At 42.0% G+C, this 23,507-nt stretch overlaps 1 protein-coding gene across 2 annotated transcripts in view; it reads left to right on the top strand.

Moving 5' to 3' along the window:
* The first annotated feature begins 500 nt into the window (after nt 1-500).
* The window catches only part of PLPPR5 (phospholipid phosphatase related 5), a 141,030-nt gene continuing 118,023 nt past the window's right edge, over nt 501-23,507 (top strand). The window contains exon 1 of one of the 2 annotated variants that reach the window (XM_053592667.1): nt 501-944. In XM_053592667.1, coding sequence (XP_053448642.1) covers nt 708-944 — 237 coding nt within the window. In that variant the 5' untranslated portion in view covers nt 501-707. The remainder of the gene's footprint in view (nt 945-23,507) is intronic. The other variant, XM_053592668.1, reaches the window with a different exon arrangement.

Here is a 23,507-nt window from a genome sequence, read left to right as displayed (position 1 = left end):
GCCTCCGCTGGGCCCCGTCCTGCGCCGGGTGGAGGAATCCGGGCGATCCCCGGCTGGACGCACCGGCTGAGACTCGGGCGCCACATCCAGCACTTTGCGCTTCGGGTTTGCTCTGGGAAGACGCGTCCCCGCACCATTTTCACAGACGCTTTTGCGGGTTTCTTAAACCGCCCAGCTGGTGTTTCGGAGGGGAGTTTCTAAAAGCTTCATCTATTGCCTCCCTCCCCCACCCTTTTTTTGATTTTTACCCCTGCGAAGAGCTTCGCCAGCTGCACCGCGTCCGCCCTCCGAGGGGTCCCGGCGCGGCCTCCTCGTCCTCCCACGCCGCCTGCTCCGGACCGACCGAGGGCTCGACCCAGGGCTGCTGTCCGGCGGATGGTCTCGCGCCGGGGCTCCGAGGCCGCTGCCGGTGGTCCGACGCTCCCCGCCCCCCCGCAGGACCTCGCGCCCGGGCGGGCAGCGCTTGCGGCGGGCAGGGGGCGGGCGCGGGACCGGGGGCTGGTCCGGGGGTAGCCGCGGCCGCTGCAGCCCGCTCGCGCCCCGCGCCTCGGATCCCGGACCTGCCTCCGCCTCTCCTCCCTCCGCCCGCCGCGCGTCCTCCCGCCGCCCCCGCCGCCGCGCCCCCGTGGCTGCCGCGGCGGACTGGGGAGGGGGCCCGGAGCGTCGGCCGCCAGCTCGGCTCGGCTCGGCCCGGCCCGGAGGCGTGCATGCCCCAGCTGCCCGCGGCGCTCACCAGCAGCATGCTCTATTTCCAGATGGTGATCATGGCAGGGACGGTGATGCTGGCATACTACTTCGAGTACACGGACACGTTCACCGTGAACGTGCAGGGCTTCTTCTGCCACGACAGCGCCTACCGCAAGCCCTACCCGGGCCCGGAGGACAGCAGCGCGGTGCCCCCGGTGCTTCTCTACTCCCTGGCCGCCGGCGTCCCCGTGCTCGTGGTAAGCCCGGGGCTCGCCCTCGCCGCCAGCTCCCTCCGGTCGCCCCCAGCCTTCGGGCTGGAGGCCGGCTCAGGGTTGGGGCGCTGCAGCCTTTGCCTTCTAAGTTCCCCCAAGTTGGTGGCAGCCCCTGACCCAGGGGACATTCTAGGGCGTGTAAGGGGTGGGCGCGAAGGCAGCCCCTGCCGTCCCCACATGCCACCTACCCCCGCGATGGCTGCGGTATGGGGTGACCTGACCGGGAGGAGGATGGGGGGGGCGTCTAGATGGGAGGTGAGCTTTTGGGGGTGAATCCTGACTTCATCTTCTCCGTGTGGCCTGGCTTCACCGACTGCCTCCTCTCCACCTGCGCCGGGAAGACGAGCGGCAGCCGGCGGGTGAGAGGGAGCCGGGGATCAGTTGCTGGGGTACAAGGGACTCCCACTTGCCGAGTCCGGGCGCGGATTTCCATTCTCCCTCCCACCTCCTTCCCTTTCAGAAGAAAGGGCCCCGGGACTAAGCTGACCAGGGGACAAATAGGTGAAAAGAATTTGAGGATTTCTAAATGAAGAGGCCTCGGCAGCAGCGCTTTGCTGAAGAGCAAGAGCTGTGTCTGAATTACAGGAGCACTTCAGATTTATTTAAAGGCTGTTCTGTTCCCTGGGCTGTTGAAGTCTTTTTCTCTTAGAACCTCACCGGGAATGCCTTATGCAGAGTGTGCGTGTGTGCGAGACTATATAAACACACACACATATACACATACATAATATGTATTTATTGGGGTAATCCCATAATAATTTACATATTAAGTATGACGTAAAGTTATTGGAGGAGAATTGGTGGTGTGTCTTCACAAAACCTGCTGCATTGTGGTTCCCTTAATAATGACAGAGTCTTGGAGGTTTCCTTCTGGTGCTATTTCCTCTCTTTCTCTCTCACTCCTCTTTCTTTCTCAATAGATAACAAATAAGAAATCAGGAAATGAAGAGGAAAGGGAAAAGGAAGTTTTGTTTTCCGTAGCTGAATGTGTAAATTGCGATAATGAATGTTAAGGACGTCTATTGTATTCATTAGGTCTGGATAGTCATCTTTTCTTTGATTTTTAGGGCAAATGACTTCATGATTTACAAAATAATGAAAAACTCTTAACACAAAATATGGAATTCCGTGAACCAGCCAAGGAATTGTTGATAACTTCAAAGTAACTTTACCACCTCTACTGTGATAGCTGACTTCAAATTAGCACCAGCACAATCGTTTGAAATGTGTTAGACCTTGCCCCAGAACATATTTTGCTTTGCTTTTTAATTTTGTAATTTCCTAAAATTTAGCAAGAACTCCAAACCCAGCTTCATATTCATGTTCTCTCTCTTCCATTTGAATTGGTCTGTTGTTTGTTTGTTTGTGGGGGGCTTTTTACTTTCTGTAGATGCTGGGTTTCCAGCACGTGTTTTCTAGGAGATTAGCTCAGAATTTGTCAAGGATTGTTTTTTAAACAAACAAAAAAATACTGTCACTTTCAGGTCATTGATTTGGTCATAACCAAAATTAATAGTGTCTGTCACTCATCCTTTGGTAATTACCATTCTGTGTCTTTTTTTTTTTTTTTTAATGAGATAGCACTTTCAGACCCTAACTATCCATCCTGGTGGCAGGTGGATTTTAGAGACAAGAATACACTGGCCCAATGAGCTTGATAATTCTCTTAGAGGGAACCCAGGAGGGAGAAAGGGAATGAATTAGTCACTATTGAATGTATAGCCTGTCCTGCGTACTGAAGAGTCACAGTTGCCTATTTTTCTCAGAGCAGTCCTTCCAGGAGAGGCTATCTCATATTAACATTTGAGGAAACTGAGGTTCAGAGAATAAAGTAGAAATATCTGAAAACAATAAAAGATGGGTATGATGTTGGTATGCCAAATGCCACTGTTACTTCCACTGCTTCCAAAGACCATATTCTCTGAAAGATGGGCCATGCCTAATAGGGCAGGCATTACGAATATGACTGGGAAGAATTTTTTTAGAGGGAAGATTCACCTTGGTTTCCATGTTTAGATTTGCAGTTCTTTACGCACATGGAAATGGATTTGAAAGTCAGAAGAGAAGAAAGTATTGGGTTTTGGAGGATAGCTGTGTTGCGTGCCTTTTTTCTTCTTCTTTTCTTAGGAATATCACACTCTGTCGCTGTAAGAGGAGCTAGGAACTGTAATGGCAGATTCTTCACTACTCTCAATAACACTTGCTTACCATGCTCATTTTGTCATAAAATAATAGTATTAATAATGTTATTAATAGCACTGATTATTTGTTGAGTTATTACTTTATTCTGGCTACTCTCTTAATAGGCTCTCCACACACATTATATCCATCTAATGTTTGCAATTATTCCTGAAAGAAATTATTATTATGTCATCTAGCACTCAAGAAAACAGGTTTAAAAGGATCAAGTATCTTGTTCAAGGACTAGAGCTAAGAATGTTACACCTAGAATTCTACCTCTCGTCCATCCAACTCTCAAGTCTCTGCCTTTTCTGCAGTTTACTCATAAACTCGTAAATCCTTCTGAATAAATTCCTCAAACACAATGTCTCTTTTCTCATCTCTTACATTGTTTGTATTGTGCTTATGAAGGTTCATTGTGTGTGTGTATACTTGTGTGTATATTTTTACATCTATATTATATATAATATGTATTATATATGTATATATGTATATCTTACGTAAAGATATGTGTGTATATATATATATATATATCTTTAGCTTTCTAAACTTATTTCTAATCCTTTAGGGTAATTTTGAAAAGTAATATCTTGCTTCACTATCACAATCTTTGGATTTGTTTTATATTCACTAAATTTATTTATCTAAAAATTAGAAACAATGAGTAAGTTTGAGCTTACTCATTTTTATATAGTATTGACTTGGGGCTCAGATTTGGAGTCTAAAAATTTGGATTCAGATCCAAAGTGTATTCTGCTGCTAAGAGTTGAGAACTCTACTTTCTGTGTAAGCTGGAAAAAATTATTTAAGCTCATTATGCTTTAATTCCCTAACTCACAGGATTTTGAATATCAAATTAATTATTATATGCAAATGTCAGCCTTGGCTTAGAGTTGATACTTCGTAAATGGCCACTATATTATTAACATTATTAGTAGTAGTTAAAATAATAATCCATTAAATGTTTATTGAATTCCTGTGTTCCAAGCACCCTATCTGGCAGAATAGAGAATTCAGCAGAGTAGAGGTTGGAAAGGCAACTTTAGAAGTAAACCATGGTCACTAATTCTAAGGAGTTTAGAGCCTAATTTTGGGAAATTAGGTAAAATACTTAAAGATCATAATATACATAATAATGATAAAAGTTATGCATATATACATACAGAAGGTGCCAAAAAGGTATACACATTTTAAGAAAGGAAAACAGTGTATTAAAATCGTAATGCTCAATATATGCTGATAACAAAAGATGAATACAAGTCACGTTTGAGCACCTCTTGTAATTGCAAAAGTCAAACACAACTTGAGTATTACAATTTTAATACAGTTTTCCCCCCTTTTTAAAAATGTGCATGCATGTTTTGTCACCCTCTTATATATGTATGTGTATACCACAAAGTAGTTCAGAAGAGGATAGGGTCATGTTTGCTTGGAGGAATGAGGAATGGGTTCCGGGGGAAGATGGTGGTATTTGAGATGCATCTTGAAGGAGAGGCTGAAATGGAATGTACTTCAGGACATCACAGCAGCAACTTGGTGAACAGCCCAGTGAGGCAGCAAATGCAGGCTACTCCTAAAAGAACACTTGGTCAGTCTTGTTTTTAAGAGCGGTGTGTGGGGAAAACAGGGTGTACAACTAAATATGAAGGCTGGGGTCACACTGATGGGACTTAGAAACTAGACTGAGAGTTTTCTCAATTCGTTAGGAATTAGGCTGATGGATGGTGTTTTAGGACATTTTAAGGCAGTAATATGTAAAACTCTTATATTATCAAAATATCTTAATTATCAATTATTACCAAAATTACTTAAGATACTTATCAAAATTATCTTAAAATAAGATAATTTTAAACTCTGTATTCTTAGGTCTATTTTGTGTTGTCTAATATTATTATTCTAATTGTCAGAAAACACCTATAAATTGGGCTTGGGTACATAGATGACATGGTTTATACACTCTTTGAAAACAGGTGCTATTTAGTTTGATCTATGTATCATTTGCCAAAGTGCTGTATCCAACACATACAGATGTAAATTTAATTTGTGGTCCTGGGTTTTTACTGATTAAGAGAATTGTTTATGACAATGAGTTCTGCTCTTCAAATTTGGCTAGAGTGGCCACTAGCAGGTATTTTTCACGAGACCTTGGAACAACACAGGTGATTTAAAGGATATGAAACTAGATCACCATCTTCATAGAGCTAGAATAAAGGGAAAGCAATGTAGTACCAACCCAGGTGGCCCCTGACACCAAGTGGAACAGAGTTAAAGGCTGAGGTTCATCCCTGATTCTTTATGTGTGCAGCCCCAGGAAGCTCCCTCTAGAGCCTGAGGCTCAAATTTGAGTGAGGTAGTTCCTGTCACTATCCCGAGGCTGCCAGTGTCATTAAGTATGGTGAAGGCAGATGACAGAATGGCACTGTATACTCAGAGTCCTATCATGCTGGATCAAAGTTTCATGGACCATAAACCTTACCTTGGACGTCCGCTCTGTCCCAGCTGCTGGAGCCCTCTCCTGTGGTGTGGGGTAGGACAAGAAGCACACAGAAGTGTTTCAGACAAGTCCTGGCTTCTCTCTCTTGCTAGCCATGTAACCTTGGGCAAAATTTTCTTATCACAAACTGGACATGAGAACATTCATTTCTTAGAGAGGTGTACAAGTGTGTAGAAGTTCAGATCACAGACTCTGGAGTCTGACAGATCTGCCACATTCCTGCTGTGGGAACTTGAGCCAGTTACTCCCTCTAGGCATCAGTTTCTAACTATTCTGTGTATAATAACCCAGTGCACTAGTCTCATGGGGTTGTTATGAGTATGACATGGGTTAGCCCAAGTGTCAGAGCAGGGTCTAGCTATCTAGCACTCCCAGGAGGTCTCTTAAGGTTGTGATCAATAATCAGGAAAACTTATTTAAAACTCCTGGCAAAATACCTTTGTTTGTTAGTGGATTTGGAGGCTGATAAAATATTAGAGGTGGACAGAAGCCACTTAGTTCATTTTATTCACCTTTATAAATTGGGAGTCTGAATAGTAAGAAAAGAAAAACTCCATCAGAATTCTGTCCTTAGAATCCAATTAATGACTTCTGTTTTTCCAAGTGGGCTAACACTAGCTAATATTTTTCACATGTTTCTTATGCACTAGACACTGTGTTAGGTGTGTTTAATGCATTGCTTCATTTAATCCTCCCCATGATAGCACTATTTTTAAATGTGTGTACTGTCATTAAACTTTTTGTGATGAAAAACATGAAGTTTAGTGAGATTATTATAAGCCAGACTTTATGTAAATTCATGGAAATGATTAGTTTTCACCATAAAATTATGAAGGAGACTTAGATGTAAGGAGGTTAGAGGCTCAGTACCAATGACAGAATCACCAGGGCCTGTGTGCCTAATTGTTTTATTATATACCTTGATCCTCACGCCAACTGGTCTTTACAGATTTTTGGTCATAGGCATTCAATACCAGGAGAGTCAAAATTTTTTAAAACCTCCTGTCCTTGATTTCAAATTTTGATGAGAAGCTTTGTGTTCCATTGTAGATAATGGTCTCAGTGTGTGGTGTGAGGATTTTTTTTTTCCTGTCAAGCTTGGAAATACGAAGTGAATGGCGGCGGAGGGGAGATACTTCCGCTCTGAGATGAAGGCATGCCTCTTATCTCAGTAGCAGGCGCCGAAACAGATCTAGAGGCACCCACATGTAAGTGGAACCACCCTCTGTCTATCTTAGGGCATGGAGGGGTGGAGCCACCTGCTTCTTAGGCATGTTTCTTAAAATGAGACCCAGCACTAGATTGGGGTGCAGTGAATGCAGGAAAATTGTTTGTAAAATATTGTATGTATGTATGTGTTTGTGAGATAATAGAACCTCCCTGGTTTTATCAGATTGTCAAAGATGTCCGAGATCTCCTAAAAGTAAAGAACTACTCCTTGGGGTTTCATGGGGATTAAACGCCTTCTCACATCTTTTAGGGCCTTGCTTTACTTTGTCTCATTCATCTTAATTTGTTTATATTTTCTCTTCATTCTTCCCTCACTCCCTTTTTCTTTCCTTTCCTCCCTTCACTCTTCTCTGTCTCTTTTTTCATTTATCTTCTCTCCTTTGCACACTAAGGAGATGGTGATGCTGAGGGGAAGGCAAAGTCTGAGGAAGAAGAATCACACCACCAGCCATCTTTTCCTTCTCCCCCTCCCTCTCTTTACGCCTTCTTTCCCTCCTTCACCCCTCCCTCTCTTTACGCCTTCTTTCCCTCCTTCACCCCTCCCTCTCTTTACGCCTTCTTTCTCTCCTTCACCCCTCCCTCTCTTTACGCCTTCTTTCCCTCCTTCACCCCTCCCTCTCTTTACGCCTTCTTTCTCTCCTTCACCCCTCCCTCTCTTTACGCCTTCTTTCCCTCCTTCACCCCTCCCTCTCTTTACGCCTTCTTTCTCTCCTTCTCCCCCTCCCTCTCTTTACTCCTTCTTTCTCTCCTTCTCCCCCTCCCTCTCTTTACGCCTTCTTTCCCTCCTTCACCCCTCCCTCTCTTTACGCCTTCTTTCTCTCCTTCACCCCTCCCTCTCTTTACGCCTTCTTTCCCTCCTTCACCCCTCCCTCTCTTTACGCCTTCTTTCTCTCCTTCACCCCTCCCTCTCTTTACGCCTTCTTTCCCTCCTTCACCCCTCCCTCTCTTTACGCCTTCTTTCTCTCCTTCTCCCCCTCCCTCTCTTTACTCCTTCTTTCTCTCCTTCTCCCCCTCCCTCTCTTTACTCCTTCTTTCTCTCCTTCTCCCCTCCCTCTCTTTACGCCTTCTTTCCCTCCTTCACCCCTCCCTCTCTTTACGCCTTCTTTCCCTCCTTCACCCCTCCCTCTCTTTACGCCTTCTTTCCCTCCTTCACCCCTCCCTCTCTTTACTCCTTCTTTCTCTCCTTCTCCCCTCCCTCTCTTTACACTTTCTTTCCCTCCTTCACCCCTCCCTCTCTTTAGGCCTTCTTTCCCTCCTTCTCCCCTCCCTCTCTTTACGCCTTCTTTCTCTCCTTCTCCCCTCCCTCTCTTTACTCCTTCTTTCTCTCCTTCTCCCCTCCCTCTCTTTACTCCTTCTTTCTCTCCTTCTCCCCCTCCCTCTCTTTACTCCTTCTTTCTCTCCTTCTCCCCTCCCTCTCTTACGCCTTCTTTCCCTCCTTCACCCCTCCCTCTCTTTACGCCTTCTTTCCCTCCTTCACCCCTCCCTCTCTTTACGCCTTCTTTCCCTCCTTCACCCCTCCCTCTCTTTACTCCTTCTGTCTCTCCTTCTCCCCTCCCTCTCTTTACACTTTCTTTCCCTCCTTCACCCCTCCCTCTCTTTAGGCCTTCTTTCCCTCCTTCTCCCCTCCCTCTCTTTACGCCTTCTTTCTCTCCTTCTCCCCTCCCTCTCTTTACTCCTTCTTTCTCTCCAACTCCCCTCCCTCTCTTTACGCCTTCTTTCCCTCCTTCTCCCCTCCCTCTCTTTACTCCTTCTTTCTCTCCAACTCCCCTCCCTCTCTTTACGCCTTCTTTCCCTCCTTCTCCCCTCCTTCTCTTTACTCCTTCTTTCTCTCCAACTCCCCTCCCTCTCTTTACTCCTTCTTTCTCTCCTTCTCCCATCCCTCTCTTTACTCCTTCTTTCCCTCCTTCTCCCCTCCCTCTCTTTACGCCTTCTTTCCCTCCTACTCCCCTCCCTCTCTTTACTCCTTCTTTCTCTCCTTCTCCCCCTCCCTCTCTTTACTCCTTCTTTCTCTCCTTCTCCCCTCCCTCTCTTTACTCCTTCTTTCTCTCCAACTCCCCTCCCTCTCTTTACGCCTTCTTTCCCTCCTTCTCCCCTCCCTCTCTTTACTCCTTCTTTCTCTCCAACTCCCCTCCCTCTCTTTACGCCTTCTTTCCCTCCTTCTCCCCTCCCTCTCTTTACGCCTTCTTTCCCTCCTACTCCCCTCCCTCTCTTTACTCCTTCTTTCTCTCCTTCTCCCCCTCCCTCTCTTTACTCCTTCTTTCTCTCCTTCTCCCCTCCCTCTCTTTATTCCTTCTTTCTCTCCAACTCCCCTCCCTCTCTTTACGCCTTCTTTCCCTCCTTCTCCCCTCCCTCTCTTTACTCCTTCTTTCTCTCCTTCTCCCCCTCCCTCTCTTTACTCCTTCTTTCTCTCCTTCTCCCCTCCCTCTCTTTACTCCTTCTTTCTCTCCAACTCCCCTCCCTCTCTTTACGCCTTCTTTCCCTCCTTCTCCCCTCCCTCTCTTTACTCCTTCTTTCTCTCCAACTCCCCTCCCTCTCTTTACGCCTTCTTTCCCTCCTTCTCCCCTCCCTCTCTTTACGCCTTCTTTCCCTCCTACTCCCCTCCCTCTCTTTACTCCTTCTTTCTCTCCTTCTCCCCCTCCCTCTCTTTACTCCTTCTTTCTCTCCTTCTCCCCTCCCTCTCTTTACTCCTTCTTTCTCTCCAACTCCCCTCCCTCTCTTTACGCCTTCTTTCCCTCCTTCTCCCCTCCCTCTCTTTACTCCTTCTTTCTCTCCTTCTCCCCCTCCCTCTCTTTACTCCTTCTTTCTCTCCTTCTCCCCTCCCTCTCTTTACTCCTTCTTTCTCTCCAACTCCCCTCCCTCTCTTTACGCCTTCTTTCCCTCCTTCTCCCCTCCCTCTCTTTACTCCTTCTTTCCCTCCTTCACCCCTCCCTCTCTTTACTCCTTCTTTCTCTCCAACTCCCCTCCCTCTCTTTACTCCTTCTTTCTCTCCTTCTCCCATCCCTCTCTTTACTCCTTCTTTCTCTCCTTCTCCCCCTCCCTCTCTTTACTCCTTCTTTCCCTCCTTCTCCCCTCCCTCTCTTTACTCCTTCTTTCTCTCCTACTCCCCTCCCTCTCTTTACGCCTTCTTTCTCTCCTTCTCCCCTCCCTCTCTTTACGCCTTCTTTCCCTCCTTCACCCCTCCCTCTCTTTACTCCTTCTTTCTCTCCTTCTCCCATCCCTCTCTTTACTCCTTCTTTCTCTCCTTCTCCCCTCCCTCTCTTTACGCCTTCTTTCTCTCCTTCTCCCCTCCCTCTCTTTACTCCTTCTTTCTCTCCAACTCCCCTCCCTCTCTTTACGCCTTCTTTCCCTCCTTCTCCCCTCCCTCTCTTTACTCCTTCTTTCTCTCCAACTCCCCTCCCTCTCTTTACGCCTTCTTTCCCTCCTTCTCCCCTCCCTCTCTTTACTCCTTCTTTCTCTCCAACTCCCCTCCCTCTCTTTACGCCTTCTTTCTCTCCTTCTCCCATCCCTCTCTTTACGCCTTCTTTCTCTCCTTCTCCCCTCCCTCTCTTTACTCCTTCTTTCTCTCCTACTCCCCTCCCTCTCTTTACTCCTTCTTTCTCTCCTACTCCCCTCCCTCTCTTTACGCCTTCTTTCTCTCCTTCTCCCCTCCCTCTCTTTACGCCTTCTTTCTCTCCTTCTCCCCTCCCTCTCTTTACGCCTTCTTTCCCTCCTTCTCCCCTCCCTCTCTTTACTCCTTCTTTCTCTCCAACTCCCCTCCCTCTCTTTACGCCTTCTTTCTCTCCTTCTCCCCTCCCTCTCTTTACTCCTTCTTTCTCTCCTACTCCCCTCCCTCTCTTTACGCCTTCTTTCTCTCCTTCTCCCCTCCCTCTCTTTACTCGTTCTTTCTCTCCAACTCCCCTCCCTCTCTTTACGCCTTCTTTCCCTCCTTCTCCCCTCCCTCTCTTTACTCCTTCTTTCTCTCCAACTCCCCTCCCTCTCTTTACGCCTTCTTTCCCTCCTTCACCCCTCCCTCTCTTTACGCCTTCTTTCTCTCCTTCACCCCTCCCTCTCTTTACGCCTTCTTTCACTCCTTCACCCCTCCCTCTCTTTACGCCTTCTTTCTCTCCTTCTCCCCCTCCCTCTCTTTACTCCTTCTTTCTCTCCTTCTCCCCTCCCTCTCTTTACTCCTTCTTTCTCTCCTTCTCCCCCTCCCTCTCTTTACTCCTTCTTTCTCTCCTTCTCCCCTCCCTCTCTTTACGCCTTCTTTCCCTCCTTCACCCCTCCCTCTCTTTACGCCTTCTTTCCCTCCTTCACCCCTCCCTCTCTTTACTCCTTCTTTCTCTCCTTCTCCCCCTCCCTCTCTTTACGCCTTCTTTCCCTCCTTCACCCCTCCCTCTCTTTACTCCTTCTTTCTCTCCTTCTCCCCTCCCTCTCTTTACTCCTTCTTTCTCTCCTTCTCCCCTCCCTCTCTTTACGCCTTCTTTCTCTCCTTCTCCCCTCCCTCTCTTTACTCCTTCTTTCTCTCCTACTCCCCTCCCTCTCTTTACTCCTTCTTTCCCTCCTTCTCCCCTCCCTCTCTTTACGCCTTCTTTCTCTCCTTCTCCCATCCCTCTCTTTACTCCTTCTTTCTCTCCTTCTCCCCTCCCTCTCTTTACTCCTTCTTTCTCTCCTTCTCCCCTCCCTCTCTTTACTCCTTCTTTCCCTCCTTCTCCCCTCCCTCTCTTTACGCCTTCTTTCCCTCCTTCTCCCCTCCCTCTCTTTAGGCCTTCTTTCTCTCCTTCTCCCCTCCCTCTCTTTACTCCTTCTTTCCCTCCTTCTCCCCTCCCTCTCTTTACGCCTTCTTTCCCTCCTTCTCCCCTCCCTCTCTTTACTCCTTCTTTCCCTCCTTCTCCCCTCCCTCTCTTTACTCCTTCTTTCCCTCCTTCTCCCCTCCCTCTCTTTACTCCTTCTTTCTCTCCTTCTCCCCTCCCTCTCTTTACTCCTTCTTTCTCTCCTTCTCCCCCTCCCTCTCTTTACTCCTTCTTTCTCTCCTTCTCCCCCTCCCTCTCTTTACTCCTTCTTTCCCTCCTTCTCCCCTCCCTCTCTTTACGCCTTCTGTCCCTCCTTCTCCCCTCCTTCTCTTTACTCCTTCTTTCTCTCCTTCTCCCCCTCCCTCTCTTTACTCCTTCTTTCCCTCCTTCTCCCCTCCCTCTCTTTACTCCTTCTTTCTCTCCTTCTCCCCCTCCCTCTCTTTACTCCTTCTTTCCCTCCTTCTCCCCTCCCTCTCTTTACTCCTTCTTTCTCTCCTTCTCCCCCTCCCTCTCTTTACTCCTTCTTTCTCTCCTTCTCCCCTCCCTCTCTTTACTCCTTCTTTCTCTCCTTCTCCCCCTCCCTCTCTTTACTCCTTCTTTCCCTTCTTCTCCCCTCCCTCTCTCTCTCTTCCCCCATCTCCTGTCACTCATCAGCTATGTGGCTGCTGCTGGCAGTTACCACACCTGGAACATGTTGACTTCTTCCTTCCTACCTTCTGGTTATGTTGTGCAAATCAAAAGGATAAGAAAATACTTTAGAGACAGTAAATCATTTCATACATGTAATGAAAACATAACGTGAGCAGGTGACATGGGCTGTGTAGCCACCTGGTTGTTGGGGATGGTCAGCACTGTTGGCAGCACTACTTTGCCAACCTACTACGTGGTTACTACACCAGCCTCACTCTGTGGTGTGGAAAAATGAACAAGATTTTCATACTTCTTTTCTTATTTTCCTGTAGAAAGAATAGCAAGAATAAAAAGCCAACAGCACAAAATGGTCTCCTAACTATTATAGACAATTACTCCTGTACCCAGTGCTGTTTTCAAACTATGTCAGTAAGCTCTGAGTATTATGAAGAGTATTATAAAGAATCATCCTATTTATTTCTGTAATTTGAAATAAATAATGTTTCTATGGACCATACCTGATATCATATGTTAAATATATATTACATCAGATTAATTTTTAAATTTGCACTGTACCCAAAGATGATATTTATAAACATTTTGAATGATGATAACGTATCTACTGTGTAATAGGTACAAGGCTATTCTTTGGGCTTCTAAAATGAGTCAGGTATGTCCCCTACCCTTCAAAAGTTCAGACAAAATGCACAAAATTATATCTCTAAGACTTACTTTTTCTTTTAATCTGTAAAATTGACATCATGTGTATTTAGCCATTTTTGTTGAAGGAGTAGGGCAAACCATTTACTCTTCATGTTAATCCTTTCAGATCGTATCTGCCGCAATGTGTCTATGGAGCTTTAGCAATTTACTTCAGTTGGTAAATGACACTTCTAGGATGTGAACCTATTACTTCAAGTCCAATGCTCTGCTGGCTTCAGCTGCACACTAATTTGATTCATAGCATAAATGGTGGCGTGGCTAGCAGGCAGGGGAGAGTTAAAGCAGACTGATTGTACTTTGGACTCAATGTGTTCTTTAAAGGAGCCTATGCTTGTTAATATAGTATAAGCTCAGTTGCAACCAAACATGAAAAGGGAAATTTAAAATCTAGGTTCTAAGATAAAACTTGACTGATTTCTAAGAGCAGTGGAACAGCCAGTAGAGCTGGACTTTCCCAGCTCAACATTCCCATCCATATAGGCTGAGAAGACAAGTTCGGATGTCCGTGTTATGATCTTTTTTTTTTTTTTTTTTGTAGAGACAGAGTCTCACTGTAGCGTCCTCGGGTAGAGTGCCGTGGCGTCACACAGCTCACAGCAACCTCCAACTCCTGGGCCCAAGCGATTCTCTTGCCTCAGCCTCCCAAGCAGCTGGGTCTTCAGGCGCCCGCCACAACGCCCGGCTATTTTTTTTATTTTGCAGTTTGGCCGGGGCTGGGTTTGAACCCGCCACCCTCAGCATATGGGGCCGGCGCCCTACTCACTGAGCCACAGGCACCACCCCCGTGTTATGATCTTAAGCTATAGTTAGGAGAGCCCTTATAATGGCCTTTCGAAAATCATAAGGGATGTAATTTTGATGGAAGATATTTTAATATACGTAAAATGGAGTTCTATATTCAGTACCATTTAAACTTTTTATGAGAATGCCAGTTTTCACTCAGCAGGCTGGTTACTTTTTTAGTCTTATTATGACATGTGTAGTTTAAGCTTCACTGTCAGTAAAATCACCATTTTTATTTTTTTGTAAAAACAGAATCTTAGAGGTATTTTTTTTTCTAGGCCAGGTACACACTTAAAACTCAAAAGGAAGTTTTTTGATGGGCATTTCTCACTGAGGGATATATGAGCAAAAGAGTGGGTATGTATTGTAGGGTGTGTGTGTGTGTGTAAGTATTTAACACATTTGTACTTTCTTGTATGGATTCATTTTAATTTTTCTCTTAACCTCTATAATGCTTCCCCCAGCCTCTTCCGCCACTAAAAAAAAAAAAAAAAGAAATCCAACTTTCTGGAACATTTTGTTATATTCTTCCAGACCTAGCACCATCTATGCGTAGATCCCTTGGAGTTGCCCAGTTGAAATAGCTCGCAATTTCCTCTATGATCCCTTCATCTATTATACAAAGTGCAGCACTCAACTTTAGGTTACACTTTATATTGTATTTTTCTTTAGGTTTCCATCATCAGAATTGGATATCTCAAAGTCAGAGTCTGACTGAAGCCAATTTTGTCATGCCCAACTTTTAGGGTATTTTTGCTAGATAAGGTATACAGGTGTCAGTTTAAATTTGTAAGACCTGACAAAATTTCAACACTGGTTATAATGAATTCGAATTCAAGTGTCAGACCAGATTCCGCTGCACATATAGTTAGTTTCTCAGTAATAATTCTTTAAAATGGGCAGAACAGTCTATATACCCAGTTCTGAAAATTTAGTAAACTCCTAGCTTTTCTGGCCTTGAAATGTCTTAGTTTAGGAGACCCTGAATCAAAGGATCAGCACAGCAAAGGTGGGATTTTGTACTCTCAGACTGACATGCTTCAAGAAGAAATAATTTTAAGTGAAGGGCTGGCCTGTAGATCGATTAAAAATAAGAAGTTGAGGTATAGGGCACAGGCCTCACCAGAGTCTTAAACTCTGTTCATTCAAGGGGGGATGGGCCTCCAAACTATTAATCCCTATAGTGTGAAAATCTTTGATTTCAACAATGAGTTTATTTTTAGCATTCATCATGCTAATTAAAAGTCACTATTTTCATCAATGAAAAATTACTTTTGTATCACAGTGCTAATTAAATCAGTTGTTAATTAACATACAGATACTGGAAAGACTTATAGCAGTCTCTGGAATGGGACCTTTCTGATAACATACTAGTGACTCCCTAGGACTATGCACTTTGATAGCATTTGAGCTGACCATTCCTAGAATTAGAACTTAAACAGACTAGTGCATTCATATCACGCAGATTATACTGATGGGTTTTAAAGTAAATTACAGATTTTATAATTTAGGGACTGGGTCTTCTTTATCCTCATGATTTCTAGAATAGACATTGAAAATTTGTTAGCTAATGGATAATTTAATAATGATAATAATCAGCGTGGAAATGATTTATTTGTATTTACCTTATTGTCACATTCATATTGTTATAGTCTTTTGAATTTGTCATTCATTTATTGATGGCCTACTTTGAGCATGGCGTGGTATGGAAATATGTAAAACACTTGGAAGTGAAGCGGTGTAGAAAGATTGGAAGTAAAAAAGAAAGAAGGGAGGAAACTTTTTATACTTTCCATTCTTTCTCTCCTCTTACTTCCCTCTCTCCTTCTTTTATTTCCTTCTCCTTCACTACTCTTCTCTTCTCTAACCCCCCATACTCCCTTTCTCTGAACAAAAGTTGGGTAAACACCTTCGTGGACACCATACCTTGAAATTAAGACTTGAAGGAGTTAAGTGACTTGTTCCAAATCCTAAAACCAGGATTAAAGCCCAGCCCTCCCATCCCTTCTTCAAATATCTTAAAGAAGTATCAGGAAATGAAATATTTATGAAATGTTAAGTGCATAAGTACACCTGATGTGTCCACTTCCTACCAAAATAACGTGTGGCATTTCCTCTCTCAGGGAAGCAGGATTTGTGTTGATATAACCAGAGCCTCTATGCTGAGTGAATTGTGTTCTAGTGTAATGATCCTTTTTATCCAAGGGTGCTTTTGATAGTGCCAGCAGAAACTATTTTTTAATCTCCATTTCAGATTTAGCTTTTTCTCACACTGGGGTACATGCAAGCACTTTTCCCACTGAGAAACATCTTGTATTTCCAGAGAGCTTATCAAAGCAGAGCACCATGTTCCACAGACACCAAAATTAAGCAGTTTTGGGTAGAGATAGCGTACCTGGGGATTCATCTTGCAATTGAAAATGAACTCTTGACATTTCCAATTTAAAAAAAGAAAATACATTATCTTTACTTGGGTGACAATGGCTTCTTCCTTCACATGTGCCCTGCAGAGTTGGGTCTGTTCAGTTACTAAAATGAATGAAAAGACTTAGTCAAAACTACGTGACAACATTTTTGGACTTTTATAAAGAGACCTTTGTTTCCCTTCTCTTTGGCTTCTCATCACATGATTACTTGGGGTTCCCTTGTTAGTTTTCCTCAGCTAAGTCTAGAATACAGATAGGAGAATCCAGTAGACACTTTATTCAAGCCACACTGCGAGTCTTTCTCTTTTTTTTTTTTTTTTGGAAAAGATTCATGAATCCATCATGAAAGGGAACATGCTTCCTCATAGCTGGAACTTTTTAGTCATTTAAGTGGACTTAGAGATCGTGCAGTTTCATCTCTAAATTTTCAAATTTGTGCCTAGAAAGATTAAGTGATGTGTCCAAAGTGATACAACTAACAAGAAAACACGGAAGTAGCTCATGTGTTTGGGGCACGCTGGATACATCTGAAATTTTTCTAAGCTCTTTGCATATATTAGCTGATTTAGCCCTCACAGCAGCATCATGAATAGATCCTATTGTTATCTCGATTTATAGACAAGGACACTGAGGTACAGAAAAATTAAGCAACTAATCCACGACCGCACAGGAGTGACACACGTTGGCGGAATGGTTCCATATGTGCTTTTTACACAGGGATGGCCCTTCTCTCTAATACTGCTAATTTTTGCCATCTTATGGTGCTATTACTTAGAAAAGAGAGATGAAGAGTGTGTGATTGTTGGTTAGGGTAGTTTTTTTTCTTATGACTTTATGCTGCTCATCCAAAAGATTTTACTGAATATTATAGTTAACACTTTGTCTCTGATAATGTGATAGAGGTAACAAAAGATATGGAAAAAGGACCATTGTATTCCCAAATCATTTGGCTCTGGGATGCTTCTTCTAAGTTTCTAACAGCACATCTTTTCAGACGGAAAACAAAACTACATTAAAATCTTGCTACAAGTGGCTATAACAAAAAAAAAATCTACTCACTTTTGATGCACAGATTTTGACAGAATTATAACAGTGAAACTAACAGAAGATCTTCTGCACCCCAGACAGTGTCATTACGTTAAGGTTTGTTAGTTAGAGACATGGAAGAAATAGTGTTATAAATTATACTTAAAAAAATTATGGACATTGATGTATTTCTAGTTTGAACTCAGATTTGTTTTTGAAGGGACACCATCTATTCTTAGGAATACTCCCAGGATAATAGCAAAAGCTTTTGGTCCAGGCCCGGTGCTGTTTCCTGGGAAGCAGCAGTGACTTGAGAACGCAGTTCTGTGCTGTGCTGTATGTATTTTATTCTCTCTGTCCTTCATTTCCATCTATTTAAATGCTTCCCATCCTTTAGTTTGGGCGGATACAATCCCACCTCTTTCATAACACTTACCTTGATGCTTCTAGTCAACAGGGATCTGTCTCTCCTATAAACTTTTTTAAATAATGGTTTTCCCCCCTTACCGTGTACACTCTAAATAAAAGAGAAGGGTAGTTGTGGGTGAGGGGTGTGTTGCTGGAGAGAAAGCAAAACAAAATAAAATGACTAGTGACTCACTGGCCTGACGGGCGGTAGCTGAGTGTTTCTCCTTGTTCTGTTGCTTACTATCTTTTAGCCCTTGAAAAAGTCGAGTCATTTTTTTCTGGCCTCTGTTTCATTAGGCATTTGGTTTGGAAAGGTTTGAACTCCAGCTGGGGCAGGACCATAGCTTCCTCAGGCAGCCTTTTCTGTGTAAAAAACAAGTCTGAGTCCACCTTCCAGTGAAATAAAGTCTGTGTATCTGAATCTTCTTCTTGGTTTCACTCCACTTTTGAAGCAATATGGAACAACCTGGGTAGTTCCCCAAGGTTTTAAGTTATGTTTCAGTTCTGGAATCTTCCTTTCTTTAACTGAAAAATTTCAACTTTGTACTGCATGGATTTGAATCCTTCCTACCATTCGGCTGCTCACATCTGACTGTATTCAAGATGTCTTACGTTCTTAACTGTTATACGATAGTTCTTAACCTGAACGCGTATTTTGGGTATAGTTTCACTCCTGGCAAATTAGGCAATGCCTATTTTGTGTACTCCTTTTTTTCCCCTGATACATTAGCTTTGGGAGTGGGGGTAAGTGCAGTAATAAAGCCGTCTTGTGGTTAGCTACCTCATCTTCAAAGGGAACAGGTTCATTTTTTTTTCCAAATAGACAAAACAAGCCCCAGTCCCATGACCACAGCAAACACTGCTAAAAGCTCATGGCGTGTTCACCTCTTCCTGAGACTGATCTGGGCTTCTAACCCTCAATCCTTACTCTAGGAAACCTTTTCTAATTGAATTTCCCATCTTTGAATCAGATGATTATTAAAATGCTTCCAATTATATGTAGCATATACAACATACTGTACTATGTAGTTATATGTTATGGTTAATCACATACAAATATTCTGTCTGTCAAGGATTATAAATGCCTATAGACTAGGAAACAGGAGGTCGGACACTTAAGTTTAACTCATTCTAGAAAAAGTGCTGCATACCTCATTGCTGACTATCATTGCCATCAGCTTCGAAGTACTTCCCTTAGTAAGCTCTGTACTGATGCCAGCATGTAGTCCACCCTTCAAAGCACTTTTTCTAGGATGAGTTCTTGAACTTCATTGTCATCCCTCATGTGACAGCAGCTCTGATGGCCATTCGAGATAAAGAGTTCCAAATTGCTTTGAAGGGTGGCCTAGGTGGTAGCATCGGTGCATTGCTTCCCAAAGGGAGTACTTTGAAGATGCCATAGTGATATTCAGCAATAAGGTATATAGTACTTTTTCTGGGATGAGTTCATGAACTTAATTGTCATACCTTGTGTAGCATGAATATTTTTGCATCTTACTACCCCCTGCCTTACATAATGCCTTTCAAGTGGGAGATATAAGCAATTATTTGTATATTTTTAAAGAATAGAATTAATCGAAATTAAATCTGTTTAGAAACTCTTATTCTTCAAGATTATTATTAATTTCCTAGGCATTTGAATAAATGTTTATTTTTATGATAAATATATTCAGGTGTACTACTCCTTCACAGATGGGTTATAAAGTCCAAATTATGTTTCTAAAACCCAACTCTTTAATGTTTTATTTTATCTCCCAGTCTTCACTGCTTTCAAATATTTCCCCCAGTATATTCAGTTTTTCGTTTAATCAAAGTTATATAGAAGGTAGTCAAAACAAAATCTCATTCACTTCAAATGGAGAATATTTCATACACTTATTATTTTCTGTTAAAAATCTTTAACATCATCATATTTGGGCTCTGTAACTAATATTTCACTGTTCAACATCTTTAATTATACATGACACATGTTTTCATAGCATTAAATTGCCTCTACTTAAACATTTATGTAGCACTGCATGTGGTCTTTCTTCCTGTGTTTCATTTTATATATTTCATACACTTTTTAAATAGTCTTTCTCTGAAATGATTGAGGTGACTTAAGAATAGATCATCTTCCTTTCAATTTTGTAAATCAAACTACTTTCAAAAAACAAAATTATAACACATTTAAAGATCTTACTGGCTTTTTATTTATGATTCCAGAATTGTGATTCCAGGAAAGGGCTGAGGAAAGAATAAATAGAGAAGAAAAAGTGGATTAGTTGTTTCAAAATTACTTTCCTCGTAAAAGTTAAAATAGCAGGAACTTCTTTATGGTTCAAACTGGCTTTTGGGGGGATTTCGTGATTATCTCATTCTCTCCTGATTTCTTGGAAAGTCCGATAACACCTTGGTTTCAGGCGTGGTGGTGTAGAACTTGAACATGAGTGACTCTGGTTTGGTTTGGTTTCTTGGGCCGAGTGCAGGAGTTCAGTCCCAGTCAGGGTCATCCTACACATTTTATTTAAAAATTCTCACATTTTGGTTGCACTCTCGCCTTGGGGCATTAACTCTAGTCTGCTACTGTCATTTTGGGTTTCTGGCCTCAACACACCATCGTAGGTTACAGTGTCCTTGTGATCAGTTGAGTTTTTGTTGTTCCAGCCAAAAAGAGACCATTTGATATTTGTTGGATGACTATATTCCAGCATTTAAAACTTAAGATTATACATTACACTAAGGAGACCACTCTTAAGACTGTCAGGAGAATAATACCAAGAGTTTGCAAAATACTTCTTAGTCAACATCCTCGTGAACCAAACAACCAAAATTTAATAGATCAATGAAGGAGCCAGATGAAGAATCTACCTGTTTTAATCAAGTAGCCTGTTCATTAATTTTTTACAACTGATGCATTTACTTGTGTGCAATAAGAAGTGTCAGCAATTACACAGACTCCCTGCTCTCCAGCTGGTAGGTAATCTGGGATGCCATGACTGTGTTCAATTAAAGAGGAGTGAGAATAAGTCTGTCAGTCTTTTTATTTTTATTTTTATTTTTTTAGAGACAGAGTCTCACTTTATTGCCCTCGGTAGAGTGCCATGGCATCACAGCTCACAGCAAGCACAAACTCTTGGGCTCAAGTGATTTTCTTGCCTCAGACTCCCGGGTAGCTGGGACTACAGGCACCCACCACTATGCCTTGGCCAGGGCCAGGTTCGAACCCGCCACCCTCAGCACCCTCAGTATATGGGGCCAGCACCCTACTCCCTGAGCCATAGACACCACCCAAGTCTATAAGTCTTATTCTATAAAAGAGATCACTGGTATAATTTGAACAACTGTTTTTTGTGTTAGGGATATTACTAAAGTTACTTACTGCATAGAATGAAGGATTCCTTAGGTCATGTGAAAACCTAGTTACTATGATATTCCAACTATAGCATTATTTTCATTATACTATCAAAAGAAAAATGTAGACATAAGCAGGGAAAAATGAAGAGAGCTAAAAGTCTTATTATGGTAGGGAATCTTGTTCAGATGTCTTGAAAAAGTTGTCCAGAGCATAAAGTCATCAACTTGTTGCCCTAGTTTATACTTTGAATGTCTGTGATTATGGTAGTGCGTGTTTTGGTGAGTTCTCTGTGTGGCCCTCACTTCAGGTGTGAGACTTGTCCCTTGAAATTTACAACGAGTTGTTCAACTTCAGCTCTTATGGCTACAGAAACAGAGAAGTTCTTATTCTTGGTTGGAAAGTTATAGACAGGTATTGGAATTCAGGATATAATTTGGTCTATAGGTAGGTAATTAAAAACTCAAAAACAATGAATAGGGCTACAATCTAGTAACATGGATATTATGTTTTTTCTACAGAAACATAAGTTTGTCCTCCACAGTTACCCCCATTTATACTAAATATTGTCAGAGGAATACCAATTTTTTTCAAAATAATTCCAATCTCATTAAATTTGGCCTGATTACTTAACATAAGCACAGCAAGAATAGTGATTGACCACATAGGTTCTTTAAAGTTTATTTTGTTGGAACTTTGGACAAGGAATCTCAGATTGGATTTTTAAAAACTTATCAAGGATAAGAAGTCAAATCAATGTAGACTTTAGACTTCACCTGCCACATGTAAATGTTCATTCTAGGTACATTCGAAAACGTGGCTTCTCCATCAAAGCCATGGTAATATAATCAGTATTTCTAATTGTATCCTGTTATAAACAGTATAGATTCTTATTTACTTGTATAAATACCTATCTTTTCATAAAAATAAGAGTGGTTGTGAGTAGTTTCTAAATTCTGGAGCAATCAGAAGTAAATATTTTAATTTTTGCTCACAAGAGTATACTTTACCAAATGTCTTTATGTTATAGATAACTCAGGAGAAAAAAAGCTTTCTTAAATCAGAAAACAAAACATCAAAAGTGACAGCAGGTTTTTAAAAAAATGTAAAAACTTATAATTCTTCTTTTTCAGTTCATTTCAGTCTCATCTAATTAATTTTTAGTCTACTTGACTTTGGTTAGCAGTTTCAGGGACCCGTCGGTTTCTTCATTAGTTATTGAAATTCTTTATCAGTCCAATGGTCTGATGTCAAAGTTATCAGAAAACTATATTTGTCAGAGTCCTTTCCACGAATCTCTTTGAAGAAATAAAACTTTAGGATCACAATTGCTTGCAAAAACCTTTCAGAGAAACATCAAAATAAAGAATTAAATAAAGAAATTAATTGTGGACAAAAGGACTTAAAATGTTCATGGTTAAAAGATCAGATGTGAGTTTTTTTATGACAATACAAGTTAGGAGAAAATTTGGTTATTTCTGTGATATACAACATTTTAACATAGAAAACAGAATTATAACTAATAACACATTAGATTTTTAGGAATTTCATACGATTTTAGAAAACATATCAATAACATATCCATAAATATGACTTAAAGGTTTAACATTGCTTATTATTTTACAGTGCATCCCATATAATTTAACATGTCAAATAAGCCCAATTAGTTTAGTATTTATCTTTTACAAGGTGAGAGCTGCATCATTCAGTGTTTTCCAGGGGAGGGGCTCAACTGGAAAATCACAAAGCTGATATGGAATCAGAAAGATTTAATTTAGGATTTGATTTTGGGAAATTTGTCATTATCAAAAGACACATGATTAAAATACTATCACTTGTCACTATAGAGTAGTAGTCCTTTATTTAACCAGAATGAGGACTTAAAGACTTTAAAAGGCAAAGTTGCATAGTTATTAAAAAAAAAAAAAAACCTCTAGCTCTTTTAATATTGAGAAGACTCAGTTTCTTAAGTAATCAAAGATCTAATGCAGTTTACATGAATCACAGTGAATGATTTTTTTTTTTAACATTTTATCAAATATCTTTTTTTTATTGGTTGGAATTCATTGATGATAAAAAAGAATTAGGTTACCCTGATTGCATTTGTTAGATAAACTCCCTCTTATTATAATCATGTCCTGCCATCAAGATGTGTGCCATATGCTGTGATCCCCAAACCCCTGCCTCCTCCCCCTCCCTGCTCTCTCATTCCTCTCCCCCTCACCCCCCACCATATTAGTTCATCTACTGCCTTCATATTAGGATTGAGTACATTGGATTCTTGCTTCTCCATTCTTGTGATGCTTTACTAAGAAGAATGTGTTCCACCTCCATCCAAGTTAATACAAAAGACGTAAAATCTCCATCTTTTTTTAGTGGCTAAATAGTATTCCATGGTATACATATACCACAGCTTATTAATCCATTCCTGGGTTGGTGGGCATTTAGGCTGTTTCCACATTTTGACAATTGTAAATTGAGCTGTGATAAACAGTCTAGTGCAAATGTCTGTAGGATAAAAAGATTTTTTTTTTTCATCTGGGT

This window comes from Nycticebus coucang, chromosome 5 (assembly GCF_027406575.1).
Source record: "Nycticebus coucang isolate mNycCou1 chromosome 5, mNycCou1.pri, whole genome shotgun sequence".
In the NCBI taxonomy this organism is placed as follows: domain Eukaryota; kingdom Metazoa; phylum Chordata; class Mammalia; order Primates; family Lorisidae; genus Nycticebus; species Nycticebus coucang.
The sequence above is the reverse complement of the archived record's forward strand: the minus strand, read 5'-3'. Positions and strand labels throughout refer to the sequence as shown.